The sequence below is a fragment of the Sinocyclocheilus rhinocerous genome, unplaced genomic scaffold, assembly GCF_001515625.1.
Source record: "Sinocyclocheilus rhinocerous isolate Xijiao unplaced genomic scaffold, SAMN03320098_v1.1 scaffold889, whole genome shotgun sequence".
In the NCBI taxonomy this organism is placed as follows: domain Eukaryota; kingdom Metazoa; phylum Chordata; class Actinopteri; order Cypriniformes; family Cyprinidae; genus Sinocyclocheilus; species Sinocyclocheilus rhinocerous.
Window position 1 is genome coordinate 2,273,515 of NW_015638024.1, and position 18,041 is coordinate 2,291,555.

At 36.5% G+C, this 18,041-nt stretch overlaps 3 protein-coding genes and 1 long non-coding RNA gene across 5 annotated transcripts in view; 1 reads left to right on the forward strand and 3 right to left on the reverse strand.

Moving 5' to 3' along the window:
- The window catches only part of LOC107749467 (transcription factor E3-like), an 8,394-nt gene extending 6,367 nt beyond the window's left edge, over positions 1 to 2,027 (reverse strand). Inside the window, exons 1-2 of the mRNA XM_016564639.1 lie at positions 1,841 to 2,027; positions 658 to 893 (exon numbers count right to left, since the gene is read on the reverse strand). Coding sequence (XP_016420125.1) covers positions 658 to 849 — 192 coding nt within the window. The 5' untranslated portion in view covers positions 850 to 893; positions 1,841 to 2,027. The remainder of the gene's footprint in view (positions 1 to 657; positions 894 to 1,840) is intronic.
- A 925-nt stretch (positions 2,028 to 2,952) lies between these two features.
- Positions 2,953 to 9,149, reverse strand: LOC107749466 (guanine nucleotide-binding protein-like 3-like protein). Its single transcript, XM_016564637.1, has 15 exons — positions 9,091 to 9,149; positions 8,951 to 8,991; positions 8,470 to 8,577; positions 7,081 to 7,197; positions 6,310 to 6,393; positions 6,060 to 6,195; positions 5,865 to 5,968; positions 5,595 to 5,739; positions 5,365 to 5,452; positions 5,095 to 5,272; positions 4,860 to 5,002; positions 4,064 to 4,200; positions 3,794 to 3,957; positions 3,465 to 3,639; positions 2,953 to 3,135 (listed from the first exon to the last, which is right to left on the reverse strand). The coding sequence occupies exons 1-15, from the start codon at positions 9,101 to 9,103 to the stop codon at positions 3,068 to 3,070; spliced, it is 1,701 nt and encodes a 566-aa protein (XP_016420123.1). The 5' UTR covers positions 9,104 to 9,149; the 3' UTR covers positions 2,953 to 3,067.
- A 3,788-nt stretch (positions 9,150 to 12,937) lies between these two features.
- LOC107749469 (red-sensitive opsin) lies at positions 12,938 to 15,333 on the reverse strand. The gene is made up of 6 exons (XM_016564641.1): positions 15,113 to 15,333; positions 14,466 to 14,762; positions 14,200 to 14,368; positions 13,869 to 14,034; positions 13,547 to 13,786; positions 12,938 to 13,460 (listed from the first exon to the last, which is right to left on the reverse strand). The coding sequence occupies exons 1-6, from the start codon at positions 15,213 to 15,215 to the stop codon at positions 13,362 to 13,364; spliced, it is 1,074 nt and encodes a 357-aa protein (XP_016420127.1). The 5' UTR covers positions 15,216 to 15,333; the 3' UTR covers positions 12,938 to 13,361.
- A 1,366-nt stretch (positions 15,334 to 16,699) lies between these two features.
- LOC107749475 (uncharacterized) lies at positions 16,700 to 18,041 on the forward strand. 2 transcript variants are annotated; one of them, XR_001641036.1, is made up of 3 exons: positions 16,700 to 17,245; positions 17,494 to 17,528; positions 17,733 to 18,041. It is a non-coding gene; the product is annotated as an uncharacterized LOC107749475 (long non-coding RNA). The 2 variants fall into 2 exon arrangements; XR_001641035.1 differs by having other exon boundaries at positions 17,494 to 18,041.

The following is an 18,041-nucleotide window of genomic DNA, read 5'->3' on the forward strand; positions in this document are numbered from 1 at the left end:
CACCTTTATCTGATTGTCCGGGTCCGGAATCATTAAGCACGGCATTAATATCTTCATCAGAGTTTTTCGTTGTCTCCAGATTTCTCTGCAATTCGTGTATGTTGTTAAAAAACGCGGAACATAATTTTATTCCACACAACAGGCAAGCATTACTACGATACGGAGCCCGGGAAGTCACCTGTAGGAAAAAAAAAAATAATCCGTGGCGACGGTTTTGCAATTCGTCCCCTCAGTTTATAAACCATACTCGCGCATTCTTAAACTGCCCCCTCAGTTTAATAAATCGTGCCCACGGATTAATAAACCATTTAAATTGTTTTATTTCCCTTAGTTGCCAATAATTTTATAATCTAATTTTAGTTTAGGTTAAGTTTCCAATATTTCAATATCCAATATTTACATTTTAGTTCAGCTTTATTTCAGTTAATGGAAATTATTGTTAATAGTTTTAGTTTACAATAACAAAACTGGTATTTAAATATTTATATTTAAATAACTTCCAATAAGTTTCTTTTACAATGTTTATTTTCATTTTTGTTTTACAATCTTTTGGGTCTAGTTTTAAACTTTCAGCTGATTGTATCATGGCTACTAGACATGTAGAGAGAGTGTCGAGCAATAAACTTTTTTAAGGCTCATAAGAAGGTCCAAACCCACCTTCAGAACCTCCACCGGTACTTGAGCTGGAGAAGGCCGGGCAGCCATTGGTGGCACCGTGACGGAGATGGCGGGAGTGGATTCTAAAGGGCGGAGCTGAGCGACAGAAGCCTGCTGCTGCGCCTCCCTCCTCTCCTGCTCCTGTGCCTGCTCCCGCATCAGCTGTTGCCGTAGCAACACTCGGGATGACATGGCTACGCTGGTTCCACAGGTCAAGTATGAGAAGAATTAACAAGCTGCAGTAGTGAAAGCATAAAGAAAGTTGTCAATAGTACTAGAGGCAACATAAAAGGAAATTATGGAAATGGTCACTTCTCCCTTTGTACAATAAAGGGTTAAGAAACGGAAATTTAATTGAGCTGAGTCATGACACTCAGATAGTTGCATTCAAAGAGAAATGTAATACTGTACCAAAGCTCGATCAGCAAACAGATTCAGTTCTCAAACTATATATGAATATAAATTATATCAAAAATACTTGTATATATAATTAAATTAACACACAAATCACAAGTAGCATACTTAAATTGCAACTGTGCATTTTCAAAAGCTATAAAACTACCCAACAAGCGCAATATATAAAAAAATACAATAAAACGTGTACGACCAAAATCCACTTTAAATTTAAGATCTGAATACGCATCATGTCATATAAATAGAGCTCTATCATGGGGAAGTACAGAATTTACCAGATGACAGCTAAACAAATTTCCCTTTAAATACCAACAAATCACCAGGAACACTAATTTGAATGTATTTCTGGAGCTATAAACAAACAAAAACACTTCAATCACGATTGTGCAGTTAGATATGCTACTGTAGCCGAGTTGTGTAATAGTTCGCTACACTGTCGGGATTAACCGAACTATTTAAAGTTGGGCAAGTTCGTAACTTAAACCAAATTAACTTGTGTATTCGTTATTTACAACATCAAGCAAATGTAACTGCATATGACCATCTCTAGGGCGCACTTAACAAACCCAGAATAAGTTAAGTTAGTTGTTTTTGACAGCATCCAGCTGTTAACGCTAAGCTAACAAGCTAGCTAGTTAACATGTCAACCAACGTCAAACGGACACGTTGCCTGTATTTAACTTAATTTTCTTTCACGCAGAATTATTCTGAGATTAACACGGCTCGTGTCAGCTCAACAAGAGGTCGAAATTAAGTTGTTTTGAGTTACCTGGTTGGTGTTAGCAGAAGTAACGCGAGTTTGCTAAAAGAATCGCCATTACTCGCATGAGGATTTCCTTGTTTTTGATGTGACAGACTGAGCCCATCTCTCCTCATCACACTCACCCCCTTCCTCTTTCACATGTAAAGTTTTCTGTCATTGTTAGCTAAAACTATTAAAAAGTTAGGTAATTGAAATACAGCTAAAGTAAAAATATTATATGAAAATTAATCTTTAAAATTAGATATGAACTGTTGCATTTATAACTGAAAAAAATACTAAAACTAAAATTACATAAAGACAAATAAAACAGCACATCAAAATTACTAAAACTTACAACGAAAATTAAAATTAAAACTGAAAGTATAAAAATAAAACCTATTTATAAATACTATAATAGGAGAGAGAGACAGACACAGAGAGAGAGACAGCGAGACACACAGACAGAGAGAGACAGAGAGACACACAGACAGAGAGAGAAAGAGAGAGACAGAGAGACACACAGACAGAGAGAGAAAGAGAGAGACAGAAAGACACAGAGAGAGAGAGAGAGAGAGAGAGAGAGAGAGATTAAAAGTAACACTGGCATGGCATCTATATGTTTTCAAAGCTTACAAACATAAACATTTTTTACAGCAACTGTCAAAAGGTTGGACACACCTACTTAACTATTATTCTTAAACATGAAAAATTGTAATAAAGTAAAAAATTCCGAAATGACTTAATGAAAGTATGGGGAAAATATTGTGGCAAAAAAAAAAGTCAAATCAAAACTATTTTATGTGACTAAATTACAGGCTACTCTTCCTTGATAATCTGGTTTAACTAGTTCCTATAAAAGTAAATAAAAGTTTTTTTTTTTCTTAAAATTCATAAATAACAGATTTCAATGTAAATGTTTTTACATTGATGATGACGATGGCAAACTGTCAACAAAACATTTCAAACCATCATAGTTGAATAGCTCAAGTCATAAGTTTAAAACAGATTTTTTTTAAATGGTTGAAAGATGGTATGAGTTTCTCTGGTACAAGGAGCTGTAAAGTAAAAGAAAACCTGCAGGTGATTTATGAGTAGAAAGGAGGTCAATAAATAGCCACAGAAATCTAGTGGTGTCATTCTTTTCAGTCAGAGAAAAGATTCTTTATTTGCATATTTTAAATTATAGATAATTTAAATATACATGTGAAAAGTTGAATGAACTACCCTGAGCATCTTGGTTTAATGCTCGCCGCATCAGCTGTCAGACAAGGAGAAATTCAAAGCTGATGTAAGAGAATCTGAAAGTTTGGTGCCCAGTTTATCTATGAAAGAAGAAAGGAGAAGATATGTTAGAATACATAGTTTTTAAGCAGTGTATTTGGCATGTACTATATGTAAAAAACAAACTGTATCCAAAATAAATGTTTAATGGCAAGCATGTTGAAGATTACCTGATAGGCTGTCAATTCATTAAATGATAAGCTGTTTTGCCACAAGGCAGTTTTTATTTTGGCAGTTTATTCAGTGTAGGGAAGTCTTTCCTCCATTTGCATCCATTAAAAAAAAACAGCCTCTGGTCTTCTTTTTTTGCTAACCTTGGAGGCTTGCTTTAAAGTGGCTTTGGAGACAGGAAAAACAATGTTGGTCTTACCAGCTCTTTTTTGCTGCTTCTTTCTCTTTTTGTTGGCAGCCAGGAGAGCCTGACCTTGCAGGAGTGGGTCAACATCCAGGATGCCTTTTAGGTCCACTGGCTTTGGGCCTACAGCTTCAATTGCAGTACTGCTTTTTGTCTTGGGAACCTTTAGCTCAACGGTCATTGGTCCGAACTTAATGGAAGAAATATAATTGAAAATCAAAAATTTAATTTGAGTCTTAAAACGCACTATAACAAATTACCACCAAACTAACCTATGCACAATGAACGACTAATTGTAGGTGGGTGTAAAATTATCTTGAATTAAGAACTGAAATGCATAATACCTCTGGGTCCTCCTCATCTGCATCCATTGATTCAACCGTGTCTTGAAGTTCAAGGTCCTCTGATGGGTCGTCCATTTGCTGTTCTGCTAGCTCTTCTCCTTGACCTTGTGTCAATCCTGACGTAGCCATACAGAACCCCATCTGTGCATCAGATGCACCACATTCTAAATTGTACAAAAATAAAATGGCATAAGTGTGTGGAGGTAATGCGGGGTTACAAAACTTTTGGAAATGTCATGGAATTTTCACTGATAGTATAGACAGGGTTACCAGCCAGTGCCTCCAGATTGCCCTTCTCCAGTTCATCCCAGTCAAAAGCTTTGCCCATCTCAGCAACAATCTCAGCACTGACATGCGTGGGCAGTGTGTGCGTCTCAGGAGGATGTGTGAAGTAGCTAATACGACCCCTTTGAAACACCGAGAAAGATTTCAGAATGAACGTAGTCGTCTGATTTTGACCAACCAGCAACAGCTAAAGTAGCATTTAAATGACATTGAATAAAAGTCTAAAACGGAATCTTTTTCTGCCTTAAAAACACTAGGAAATGCAATTATATGCTTTTTAATTTTATGTCTTTATGAACTTTTGGAAGCTTGAAAATTGTGGACTTGTAATAAACAGACAAAATGATGGGAGAATATTAAAATCTTCAACTGAGTTCCAAAGATGGACAAAATACAAAAAATGGTTTGGAACGACTTGAGGGTGAGTAAATGACAATTTTCACTTAATTTCACATTTTCTTTTGTGCATTCAGTTGAACATTTAGTCTTTCTAACCTTTTATGCCATTCTTTCTTCTGTGAAACACATAAGAAGATATTTTGAAAAACATCTGTGTTTATCCATGAAATCCATAAAGTCATGGGGTCCAAAGTTGTTTTGCACATCTTTGTATGTGAAAAAACAGGTGAAACATTCTTCAAAATATCATTATTTTTTGTTTTGCAGAAGAAACTGAGTCATGGGGGTTTGGAACAACAAAGGAATTTCATTTTTGTGTAAAGTATCACCCTTAAAGATCAACAGGTAACTGACGTTAAGGTCAACGGGACTATAACCTCACCCAGTCCAATCCATAAGAACACTCTTGGCAGCTTTGTCAGAGTCAGGCAGTCCTCCTTTCCTCAGCTTGCCTTGACGACGGGCAAGTAAGGCAAGGAACTCATGTGCCGTCTGGAAGTCTGGAATTTCATAATGATCCATAATCTACACAAGAAAGATTACAAACAACTGATCTCAATTGTGTGTAATACTATGACTACCCATTCAATTAAAGCTCCTGAAATATGAGTTGCTACCTGTGCTTTATTGCAGCGCCTCAATATGGCTTCAACAGGTGGAATTGGGTCCATCAGCTGTTCAATCTTGACACAGTTCCGAAGGATCATGGCAGCATCACTGGTCGAGGTTGCCATGACAATACCAGGGCAATCTAAAAGTTTGATGTGCTTATCTAGATGGACTTCCTGTAAACACCTGAAAAACAGATTGATTTTAGTGAAAGAGAGCAGAAGGTTTTAATTAGAAAAAAAAAAAAGACTTTAAATTTATGGAAAATATCAACATACTTAGTAACTCCAGGTGTAGCTCCAACATTACATGCACGAGAACGCTTCAAGCTGTTAATTAAACTGCTTTTCCCCACATTCGGAAAACCTGAAACATTTAAGCGGGGTAATGTGATTCCAAAAAGACGGGTGTCTGTTGCTAATTTGCTCATTATGGAATTAGCTACATGTAACAAAATAATAATATTAATAATGTAGCAGTCATATCTCAACTGTTGTGTGAAACTTACCAACCACTCCTACACTTATGGCAGTTTTTATATCTTGGTTACGGCAGTAGTTTCCCAATAGTTTCATTAAACAATCCGCACCGACACATGCACTGCTTTCAAGCAGCTCTTGAGTAGCCTGGGTCACAGGCACACGACTCCGTTTCTGTAATCGTCACACAGAAAAATATTACTGTAACTTTGTGATTTTTTCATTAACAGTCCACAGTAAAAAAAATAAAAATAAGGTACACTGATTTGTTGAAATAATGAAACACTACTGCAACTCACCAAATTTTTGTTCTGCTGCTGAGTGGACGATTTGAAAGCCACAGTAGGAAACTCATTGCGAAGATACTTAATCCATTTTTCCACAATTTCTTTGGACACCAAATCTGTAGTGATTAATGTAGACATTTTTATTTGATGCATTTCTGTCTGCTGCTGCTTGTAGTTATAAATGCTAAAAACCAAGTACTGTCTTACCAATTTTATTGAGAACAAGGACAATTTTCTTGTTGGTTCCACTTTGGACAACAGCCTGTTCAACCTGTGGACAGCGGCAGCCTAAGGGGTCTCTTGCATCCAGAACCTCTAAAATAACATCTGATGCTTCTATTACCTGATATAAAAAGAATCAAAAAAGTAAACCGTCATTAAGAATTGGCCATTAGATGTGCATGTTCAATGTGAAGTATAAAGGGTTATCAAAACAGGTCAGTACAGGAAACAGTACCTTTTTAAATTCTCTGCAGTATGCTTTCCTTGAGTTCTCAGTCTCAAACTTGACATGCTTTTCCAGGTTTTGCATTTGAATTTCCTGCACCATTGCAAAAAAAAATAAAAAATAGAGGGTTATTAAGACAAAGGTGCAACTCTACAATAGGAAAATTTATAGGGGTGGATCATTTATATTCCCTCACGATAGTTGCACAAAATCATGACATGGATAAACTATAAAATGTAATTTGCAAACATTTCAGGCTGTTCTACTGTATATCAATTTACAAAGAAACACCACTTCTGAATTGGCCGAACAACTATGCATTAGAAAAAAAAAAGTGTGTGTATAACATACTGTACACTACTGTTAAAAAAAAAAAAAAAGTTTTTTGGGGGGGGGGAGGATTTATAGGGGTAATTAATAAATTAATTAATTCATCAAGGATGTGATAAATTGATTAAAAAAAGGTAACAGTAAAGATATGTATAATGTTACAAAAGTTTTCAAATAAATGCTGTTCTTTTTTCTATTTGTTCTTTTTTTCTTTAGTTTTCTGTTCATCAAAGAATCCTGAAAAAATATAACCCGCTTTCCACAAAATGTTTTCAACATTCATAATAACAAGAAATTTCATAAACAAAAAAAATATATATATTATTGACCCCACATTTTTGAAATGTACTGTATTTTAAAACACATTACATGTATTCTATTCTATTTTGTTCTGTTCTATTCTAGAGAAAACCTAATACTTTGTCATAGTAAAATGTCATAGACACCAACCCTCTGTTCAAACTCTCTCTGTCGTAATTGGATGTCTTTCTGAAAACTGTCCAGACTTCTCCGTTTCATCATTTCCTTCTCTCTTGACAACCTCTGCCTCTCCTGTTGCTCCTCCAACTAGAAAACAGTTGACAAAAATTGCACATCAGCATTTTTTATATAAAGCTCTTCAATTAGTCATATAAATAAAGGTAAAATCATACAGTCGTGGTCAGAATTATTGGCACCCTTGGTAAATATGATCAAAGAAGGTTGTGAAAATAAATCTGCATTGTTAATCATTTTGATCTTTTATTTTAAAAAATTCACAAATATCTAACCTTTCATTGAACTAAAACAATTGAAAATGGGGGAAAATCTCATTATGAAATAAATGTTTTTCGCTAATACACATTGGACACAATTATTGGCACCCCAAGAAATTCTTATGAGTAAAATATCTGTGAAGTATATTCCCATTCATATTTACAATTTTGAGCACTCCAGGGTGATTATGAACACGAAATTATCCAGCCATCGCGTCCTGTTTCACAGGAATATAAATCCATCATAATGAGAAAAACCAAAGAATATATTTCTGATGTGCAGCAAAAGATAACTGAGCTTCACAAATTAAAAAGTGACTTTAAAAAAAGAGCTAGTGCAGTGAAAATTCCCATTTCCACCCATTTCCCGTTTAGATACATGGCATCTTTGATTTTATCAAATACCAACAGATAAAAAAATCTATAAGTGACTGACTCTGTTAGAAATCTTATAATGGGCCATGTTTGGATCTTCCAACCGGACAATAATCCAAAAACAAACCTTAAAAACAACACAAAAATGGGTCACTGGGCACAAAACCAAGCATCTGCCATGGCCATTCCAGTCCTCTGACCCGAACCCTATAGAAAATGAGTGTGGTGAACTGAAGAGGAGAAGCACCATAATGGAGCTGGGAATCTGAAGGGTCTGGAGAGATTATGGATGAAGGAATTGTCTCTGATCTCTTGTCAGGTGCTCTCTAACCTCATCAGGCATTATAGGATAACTCAGAGCTAACTGAGTTAACTCATAATTACTCAGAGCTGTTATTATGCCAAATGGAGGTTTCAAAAAGCATTGAATAAAAGGGTGCCGTTAATTGTGTCCAATGTGTATTAGAGGAAAACGTTTATATCATAATGATATTTCCCCCATTTTAAATTCTTATTCTCCAATGAAAGGTTAGATTTATGTGAATTTTTTAAATAAAAGATCAAAATGATTAACAATGCAGATTTATTTTCACAGCCTTCTTTGATCATATTTACCAAGGGTGCCAATAATTCTGACCACGACTGTATGTATTTCAGATTTGGAAATATGCAGCATATTTAGAAATGGTTGTACAGATCCCTTCCCCACCCTCTGTTTTCGGAGTTCAGCTTGTCTCTGACTGTGTTCTTTGAAGCTGCGCACATTAGGTATGCCAGGATCCTTCTTTCCTCCATTAGACTGCTGCCCATCCTTGGACTTTAGAGAAGAGAAACAGATGACAGTCAACAGGCACTGCTTGTCAAAAGGTGGGACACTCAATTTTTGTTTCTCAATATCTTAAATCCTCATAAAGTTGGCAAAGAATGGCAAATCTAGGCAAAGAGTGGAGCTTTGAAGCAGCTCAAATATAAGACTTGATTTGTTTACCTTTCTGTCATACAACATAACTTCCATTATAGTGTTGTTTCATAGTTTTGATTATTTAAAATGTGTCCAAATATTTGACTGGTAGTGTTTATTGTTCTGATGCATTTAGACATACAGTAAGTAAGCAGGTCATATTCACTTCAACTGAACTAAAAGAAACATTGATTTGACAGTAAGTTAGCATGTAGGCTAAACTACGCACCTTTTTACCGCAAAACCCCAGGCGTTTCGCTCGGTTTTGCTCTGTAACACGGTAAAAGTAATTAAATAAGAATGACCATTACGTCAGGAGACTTTTTAATGCTCTGTATGTAAAAAAGACTCAGAGGTACATATACTCACTTGCTTTGGACATGGCTGCACGTGTGAATGCTTTAAAGTGTGAAGGCTGCACGCACCGAACTCCATTTTGTTTTTTTCAAAATAAAAGTCTAAGTGAAACAGCAGCGTCCTGTGGCGTGAAACCCATTGAAAAACTGTACAGTGGCACAACGCTGCCACATACAGTGGAGATCAAAATTTATAAATACTTGATTTTTTTCTGAAATATTGTTAATCTTCATTGCTCAAAATTTGAAGGAATATTGGCTGTAGGTATACCACTGTTCTACTAACATGTTTGACAAAATATCCAAGGCATTTCAACAAAAACCTTTATTTTGTGGAAAACACAGTGATCAAAATTACAGAACAGAAACCACTGTAGCACGAAAGATGATTACAACTACAATTTTGGAGGGTTACAGCTGTCAGAATTCAGTAGGAATTGAAGAGGCCCCTGCTTTGAGTGACTTCTGCACATCTGCAGCCACAGGACATCACTGGTTTCTCACACTGCGCTGGTGTGATCTTGGTCTATTGTGTAATTTTATTGAACGTTATGTGAAAATAATCAGTATATAAATTAATATGCTGAATTATGTTAACCCTAGCTTATGTAATTGATCGAACACTCGAATATGAGTGTTTTAACAAATCAAAAGGGAAACATGACATGGGAAAATTCAATGGGAATTGTGCTATAATTTGACATCTGGAACTCTGCTCTTCCACTTCATTGGCCGCACCCAAGAAAAATCCACAACAGGTCCACTCTTCTTCCACTCTCTTCCATAGTTAAAAGTATTTCCCAGAGATTTTCAGTTGGGTTTAGATCAGAACTCTGGGCCGCCCATTTAATTATTTCAATGTTTTTCAAGGAACTGCTTTACCCATTTTGCAGTGTGACGGTGGCATTGTCTTGCATGAAAATTGCCGGCTGATTGGTAGATGCTTGCAGGGAAGGAACTGCATGTTGCTGAAGGAGGTTCAGATAAATATTTGCATTCAACTTGCTCTCATCACTAAAGTGAACTTTAGACCAGTTCTCCTCTCTCCACACAACATGCTCCTCAGCAAAGGTGAGCCTAGCCTTTTGATTCTTTCTGCTAATGAGAGGCTTGGTCACTGCAGAGTGCGCTTTCAGTCAGACTTCTCTTAAACGTGCTGAGACAGTTCCTTACCCTGTTCAGCACTGAACTGGCGAGCAATTTCATCTGCAGTGTTGAACTGATTCCCCATTCAGAGTCTCCACATTATCCTGTCTTCTCGTGCATTTGTCTTACGTGGACGACCAGCCTTTTGGGGGATTTGAATGAATTAGTGTTGTTGTAAAGCTGCAATATTCAAGAAATCACCGATTTGGAATGACCTGCTTCTCTTGCAGTGGCTAAAAGGGTCATCCCTTTGGCCTTTATCTGGACAGCCTCCTGTCGCAGGGTTTAAATTAGAGGAATGCTGCCAGTTAAATGGGGTTTATCATATATTTAAGGAAATTATAGATGAATAGGTATCTATAAGTGTTTTATAATTTTGATCAGAGTTCTTTTTCAAATATCTAATTTAAGATTGTTATATATACTGTGGTTCAGAATACAATTAATTTATGAAATATGCTTAAAAAACTGCCCTTCTACTCCTGTTAGGATCATTTCAAATAGGACTAAGCAGTGACCTTGAAATTTAGGAAATAGCAGGTTGTTCTCTAATTTTGATCTCCACTGTACTTAGTAGTAAAATGTGATAGTTAAAACCAGACTTTAACTTTAATAAATGTGTAATTTCTTACAATGTGGCATGATGTCCCTCCAAAACCCACTTAGAAATCCGTTCAAGGTTAATGAGAAAACAATAATCGTCCTGGCAGATTACACATAATATGATTCAAAGTCTAAAATACAGTCCTGAACACAGGTACATTAAAAAGTACCTGAATTGTTTGTTTTTGATTATTTATTTTTTTATTCTTTCTCAGTTAAAATTAATATCAAAAGCATTCCCATTAAAACAGGATTTCCCCGCCATAACTATTAACTGACTCGACATTGTTGTTCTAGCTCAAACAAATACACATGCACATGAGCAGAATCCACAACACAGTCACACAAGCCCCTCTACACTCACACGAATGCCCTCATGTACACAAATACACTCAACAGTGTTTTAACCTAATGAGTTCCGTCATATAAGCTTCCTATAAAAGTCGAGACTTTACTGGCCAGTCTAGGTGAAATCTTCTATCCGCTTGATGTGGAATAGAGCTTATGTGAGATTACAAGATGTTACCTGGCTTCATGTGCTCTTCATTTATCCTTTATAAAACCATTGCAAGATACTTTTTGAGAAATACTTAGATTTCCATAGTTCAGGAGATCCAAAGTGCAGTTATCTTTTAAGTAAAAAAGCAAGTTATTCATTCTTGAAGAGCATCATTAAAGTGTTTCATCTTTTATTTCTCTTCTTTTAGCTTATCTGCAAAACAACTTTACATGGATTCTGATCTGAGCTGTTCCCTGTACAGTGGGCTGAAATAATCACGATACTGAGATGAGGAAAAATAAACAATGCATTGACTGACTTCTACTAACAATTTGTGAATAGTTCAGACAACTAAAATATTGACTACAATGCATCATTTTGCTGCATGATTTTTCTTCTTCATAAAACAATGAAACAATATGACTTTTTTTTTGCAAATGCATCTACAAAACAAAAAGCTCTGTGACGATGACAACAACAACAACAACATTATTCATTGGACCTGTTTTTGAACATTTATTACATCTTTTAGAATGCGTGCATGTGAGAAATTTCATAAAATATTTGAATGACATTCAAACAAAATTTTATTGCAAATTCAACTTGAGTTCAATATTTCCCAGGACAGTAAACCGTTTTTTTTTTTTCTTCTTCAGAGAAGTGTTAGCTACAAATGTGCAGTCAAGACTATTCCAACTTTAAGCCTGAATATTCAGTTCAAAACTCATTTCCTATTGATAGTTGGCTCCCTCTAATGGATCTGTGAACAGATGAGACATTATTATTCAATCTTCCACTTCTACTTATTCATAACGTACAGAATTCCAGCTGTGACCTGAAGATCAAGTTGTAAAGTACCCCTTGTGTTATTGCTGCTGTACCCCTTGTTGTCTGGCACCATAGGCCATATTGGCCACTCTGACATTTTTTCAGAGTCATTTTCAATGAATGTGACCAAAAATAGTAAATATTGCAGTGGTTGTACCTGTTACAGGATTCTTCTCTCCCTGAGTTGGTGGCTGGCCCCTACTTTGCCTTTTATTTCTCCTTTTGCAGTTAAAATCACAACCAACAAACTGCCAGACTGGCAGGAAGTGCACCCAAATCTACATGTTAAAGTATGGGCCTTAACTGCCGTCCGACCTTATATGAAAACACACATCCACACATACATTTGCACCCACGCACACAGGGGCACATGGATACTCAGAATCAAAAAGGTTAGACCTCAATTCGAGGTTAATCTTCCTTAGATAAGAAGTGCTTTTAGTGTCACATTCCAATTGAAATTGCTTAGCCACCTTAGGCTTAAATAGAGGAAATGCAATTGACTTGCTCTTATTTGCAGTCTTCTAAGTGACCTTTAAGCTTTAAATCCTGTCTAGCCCAACAAAACATATTGAATTGAAAGTTATTTTCCTTTAAGTGGACTTTGTATTAAACTGTATTAAAAAAAAATTATGCCAGGGGAATATATGAAAGACTCAAAAAAAACAAAATATTTATTTTGCTGCTTTTTTTATTTTCATCAAAAAAAAAAAACCAAATAGACAGGCATCTATCTATCAAACATTTTTTTGTCATTTTTGTTTTCTTGCAAGATGGCTACAAAATTAAACTTAAAGAGACGTTATTACATTGCCACTGAACATCAGTCCAGCAGAATTATACATTAGAATGAGGCGATTACTTTTCACTGTTAGTTAATCCACACTGAGTGTCACTTTCCCACAAAGAGGTGCTATATATAGGCGCACAACCTTCTGAATAGCCAGTGGACAAATAATAGTGTGACAAATGCTTACCATAAAAACTGTAACATCATTCCTGTGGATCCTAAGTCACAGGGCCATTGAGAAAGTAATGTTAACACACACTGTCATGCAACAAGATATTCCCCATCACTCCAAGGGAAATATCTGGAAGCAGAATCGTCAAGATACGGTGAGGCTAAACAAGGAATATAAAAAGTCCCATTTTCATCTTTTTTCCCCATGTCTGACTCAAGACGTTTGCTCTGAGATCTGGTGTGCAATTTATGCAGGAGCCACAGAGGACACTTCTGTCTTGGATGTGGACACCTCAGAGCCATCATCCACCTTCTTGCCAAAGAGCTGCATTATGCATACACGGAACTGCAAAGAAAGAGATATCAAGATTATTTAGCGAAGTTTTCTCAATGTGCTCAAGGTCTGAGCTCCGTTAAACAGCACTGGCTTACTTGTCGGTTCATGAAGACATAAATGATGGGGTTGTAGATGGTGGCGCTCTTGGCAAAGTAGGCAGGCATGGCTGCTGCCAGTGGGTGGAAGGCATAGCCTGGGTTTGCAGCTGCAAAGCAGGCGAAGAACGTGTAAGGTCCCCAGCAAACACAGTAGGCCAGGATCATGACAACCACCATTCTGGACACTTCCTTCTCTGCTTTCTGTGTGGACTCAGAATCCTTCTGCTGCTGGGCGACCTGTTAAAAAGAAATGGCAGATGCTTAATGGCTTTTTACAAACTGGAATAACATTTTTAAACCAGTCCAAGAGACAACTTACAGCACGAATGGCCAGCCACACAGCAATATAGCAGAGAATGATAATGGCCAAAGGGATGATACAGCAGGTGATCATCAGGATAATCATGTAGGACTGGACACCGGGGTCCTCGCTTCCACTGAAGACATCAGGGCCGCAGGAGGTCTTCAAACCGTGAGGCCAGTATCTGTGAGAAAATAATGGATTTGAAGATTCACATTTATTCTTGTGTGGAACTTATATGCTTGTATTATAAGCCAAATAATTCAATCATTTTATGTTGAATTACTAAGATATACATCTATGTAGCTGTCAAATGTCTTCATTTTGATCATTTAATAATGGACTTTACCTGCTCCAGCCAAAGATGGGAGGTGCACACCAGAAAATAGGCCAAACCCAGGAGAAGATGATACCAGCAGATGCCCATTTAGCATCAAACTTGACATTTCCAAATGGTTTGCAGACAACCACCCATCTTTCCCAAGAGATGACAGTCAAAGACCACAGACCAGCGATACCTATTGATTGTGTTATACATATTAAACTTTTTTCTAATGCATTTATCTGTAGTTGTTTTTTCATTGTGAATAATGATGTCTTTGGGCAGTAACTTACCACATACAGACACGGTGTATCCCTCAAAAATACACATGGGATGTCCGAGGATAAAGTAGCCAAAAACCTGGTTGATGACACTGATGGTGCTGGCCAAAAGAGTCTCTCCTAGATCAGCTAAAGCAAGGTTGACCAGGATCCAGTTAAGAGGGTGACGGAGCTTCTTAAATTTGGCTGTGGCCACCAACACCAGGCCATTGGTGAAGGTCGAGGCAACGACCACAAAGAACATCCATACTGTTGCTAAGTTGTACACCCATCGAGGGGCAATGTGGTAGTTGGGTCCCTCAAAGGGATCTGGAAATGAGAAATAAAGAGCAGTAATATCACCATCTTGAAAGAGTTCTTACTTGACAGCCATTGCAACCAACTATCATTTTTCTAAAGCTTCTTATTTATCAGTCTGAAATTGTTCTTTGTCCTGTATGATCCTTCTGGCAGGTCAAAAAAAAACAAAAAAACATTTGAAGTTTAAGACTGTGACTACCAAAGTTTTCTGCCTTCTTTCTTTGCCACTGTTCAGAAACAGCTTAAAGCCCAAAAAGACTTTCACGTGGCTTTATCATATTAACAGAATAGCTACGTTTTTCAAATTATTATTATGTTTTTTTTTTTTTTAATACAGAAAAAAATTACTAAATACTTACCCTTGGTGTTATTGCTGTTGGTATATACAAACATCGCTTCCCTCGTCGTTTCATCTCCCCTTCGCCTGGCTGCGAAGATTGCATCTCCCCACTGCTCTGCCATTTTTGGAGGTTGTTGTATAGCCCAAACCTGTAGTTATTTAGCTGTTGTAAAGGTCTGGGCCTTTGTGCTTCTACTGTCTGCTGTCTCTGGCCGACTCACACCGACAGACTTTGGGCTCCTGTCAAAGTTCTTTAATACGCGAAAAAAGAGGATGCCCTGGCTTACAGGGTGAAGAATTTTTTAGGTCAAAACAGGAGCAGAACAAAGACTCATTCATTAGGCTTATAGGAGGCCTAAGCTACTGTTCCTTCCTAGGATTGTTGAAGCCATCACAGGTAAACCAAAACAGTGTACGGTAACATTTGGCATGACCGAGCCAGGAGTGATTATACGGTGACAGCGCCCTTTGATGCTTTCTAAGTTTTAAGTTTAGGTCACAGATCACTTTTGCACTTGACTAAAGCTTCTTGGACAGTGTGTCAAGAATGACTTTTATTAAACATGCATAAAATTATATTGCAAATAATTGAAACAGATGTCACTTTCTGAAACAAAATAGCATTAGAGTACTCTGGCTAAAAATAACAGAATCCTTTCCGGTGCTAAGTAGAATTCTGCATTTTAGGTTTCAAAAAATGGAGCTATAATAGAAAGGTTGCATTTTGCGTTTTACAATAAAAAATTAAGTTAAAGGTTAACAAATAAAAGAGGATTCTAGAGTTAGCTTGTTTTTTTTTTTTATATATATAATGGCCCCTGGTGTCTATTGCAGGAGTAAAGAACTTTTTATATGATTGTAAGATGTAGATTGCATTATATGGTACGTTGCACAAATACTACACATTTGCACATTCATACATTATATATTGCATAGTTACATAGAATATATATCGTAGCTTCAATTCTATAATATTCCACACATGCAACATTTCAGCATATAAAGGTTCTTTAGGTGAATGTGGTTCTGAGGATATTAATATCATTAAAGAAGCTTTAATTTCAAAGCTTTTAATTTCAAAATTTCAGGCCATTTCAAAACTGAAGGTTCACTTAATTTCAGTAAGTCGTAAATAATGTTAAAATGATTGCACAACTTTACTAAAGACTTTACAGAGTATATTTAAGTCTTTATAAAGGACAGGAAAACTTCCTCAATGATATCAATGTCGTTGTAAACACTGTGCCATACAGTTCATGCTTACCAACACTTAAATCTTTACTCTCTCATGCCAATTTAAAACAAATTTAATTTCAATCGTAATCATCATGTTTTGTGCAGGGTTACTGTAAGTCAGACATCTAGGTTACAGTCCAAGTTCCAAATCAGCTTATTGGGACAACTGGGGTACCCAGGTACCCTCCACAAGGAATCTTAATTAGTATTGACAAGGATGCAGCCCAAACCTTCCTAATCCCAATGGATTGATGGTTCAGTTTAGGGAAAGCAGGGTTTATCTGAAAATCTTGATGAGGTCAGTTTTAATCTCTCCCTGTTTCTGACGATAGGCGTTTTCTTTCTTTCTGTTTTTTTCAGTCATCTGCTTCTCCTTCTATTGTGGCAAAGTGGAGCAGGAGGAAGTGAATGCTAGGACGTGAACAGACCAAGCCAGGATGAGGATGGAGCCAACATGAAGACAACAGCAGTCTGTAAACCTTTTTTTTTTTTACACTGTCAGTTGTTTCCTTGTTTTGGCAAATGAGAAATTGCTAAGAACTGCCAGGTATTTGTTCATTATGATCTTTTACACTTTCTTTTAAAGTGGACTTAATGGAATTAATATCTATGCTTTGGTGGGATTGAGAATCATGTGTCACTATTGTGATGTTTTTTTGCTATCACAGTGTAACTCACAGATATTCAGTGATATAGTTGAAAAGGATGTTTTTCAGAAACAGATGGATCAGAAAGTATCATGGGGCAGCACTCAGTCAGTCGTATGTCTGGAATTCCGCTAGTTCTGAACTATTCGTGATTGGCAAAAGTTCACTACTAGCAGAACTCGGATATACAACTGAATTCTCAACGAAAGCTCAAGATTAGCACAGTTTGATCTCACGTGGCCTGCCATTGGACAGCTGCTATATTCACGGTATATAGTGCTGAATGTGTATTTAAAAAAATACATTTGAATGAAATTAATCCATATAATAGATGTTAATCTAACATGGGCAAAACTTTGCTTTCACGGCTCTTTGTTTCTCTAACATCATTTGTGGTTTAATTTCTAGATGAACTACCAAGTTGATCTTGTTCTTGATTTGATTGTGTTAGGCTGGATTGAAAATGACAAAAGCTCACTTCATATTCTTTCTTTGCACTTTTCTCTTGATCTGGAAGTGATCTACTTATCGGATGAAGTACCAGAAGGTAAGGTGAGTAAGCATGCATACACAAATCAAAGACCTGAGCAATGACATTTTTTCTTCAAATCTAAAGACACATTGAAGTTCACTGTACATAAATTCTCATTATTGCTTATTAGCGCAATAATTAAAAATTATTAAATATTAGTGCAGCAATTCAGTGCAAAGCAGTTTTGCATACTGGATAATACTCTGTCTAACTTTATTTTTCAGACCATCCTTGGATGTGCTACTCCATTAATCATAACTGAAGGGCTACGGACTTGATTACAACCAGACATATGAGATACTTCTCTGTTTTCATGTTATAGCTGTGGTAAAATGGTGTGGTCTGTTTGAAACAGGAAGAAATAAGACCAATGTAACATATTTAATATATAAACTATTGTACTGTGTGTCACTACTCTTCAACTGCTACATTTAACAACACAATTCTTTCTTTCTTTGCATTTATTGTACATTTTTAATGATAATAATGAATTTCTACTAATTCTACCGGTTCAGCAGGCCAAGACCAAGTTA

Bases quoted from the DNA above. Each gene is read 5' to 3' on its own strand.
- LOC107749469 (XM_016564641.1), bottom strand. From the start codon at position 15,215: ATGGCAGAGCAGTGGGGAGATGCAATCTTCGCAGCCAGGCGAAGGGGA. The intron at 14,763-15,112 runs GTAAGTATTTAG...TCTCATTTCCAG, and splicing joins CAACAGCAATAACACCAAGG to ATCCCTTTGAGGGACCCAAC. The intron at 13,787-13,868 runs GTAAGTTGTCTC...TCTTTTTAACAG, and splicing joins TGTGGCTGGCCATTCGTGCT to GTCGCCCAGCAGCAGAAGGA.
- LOC107749466 (XM_016564637.1), bottom strand. The intron at 5,453-5,594 runs GTAAGTTTCACA...TAAATGTTTCAG, and splicing joins CATAAGTGTAGGAGTGGTTG to GTTTTCCGAATGTGGGGAAA. The intron at 5,003-5,094 runs GTAGCAACTCAT...TTTCTTGTGTAG, and splicing joins GGCGCTGCAATAAAGCACAG to ATTATGGATCATTATGAAAT.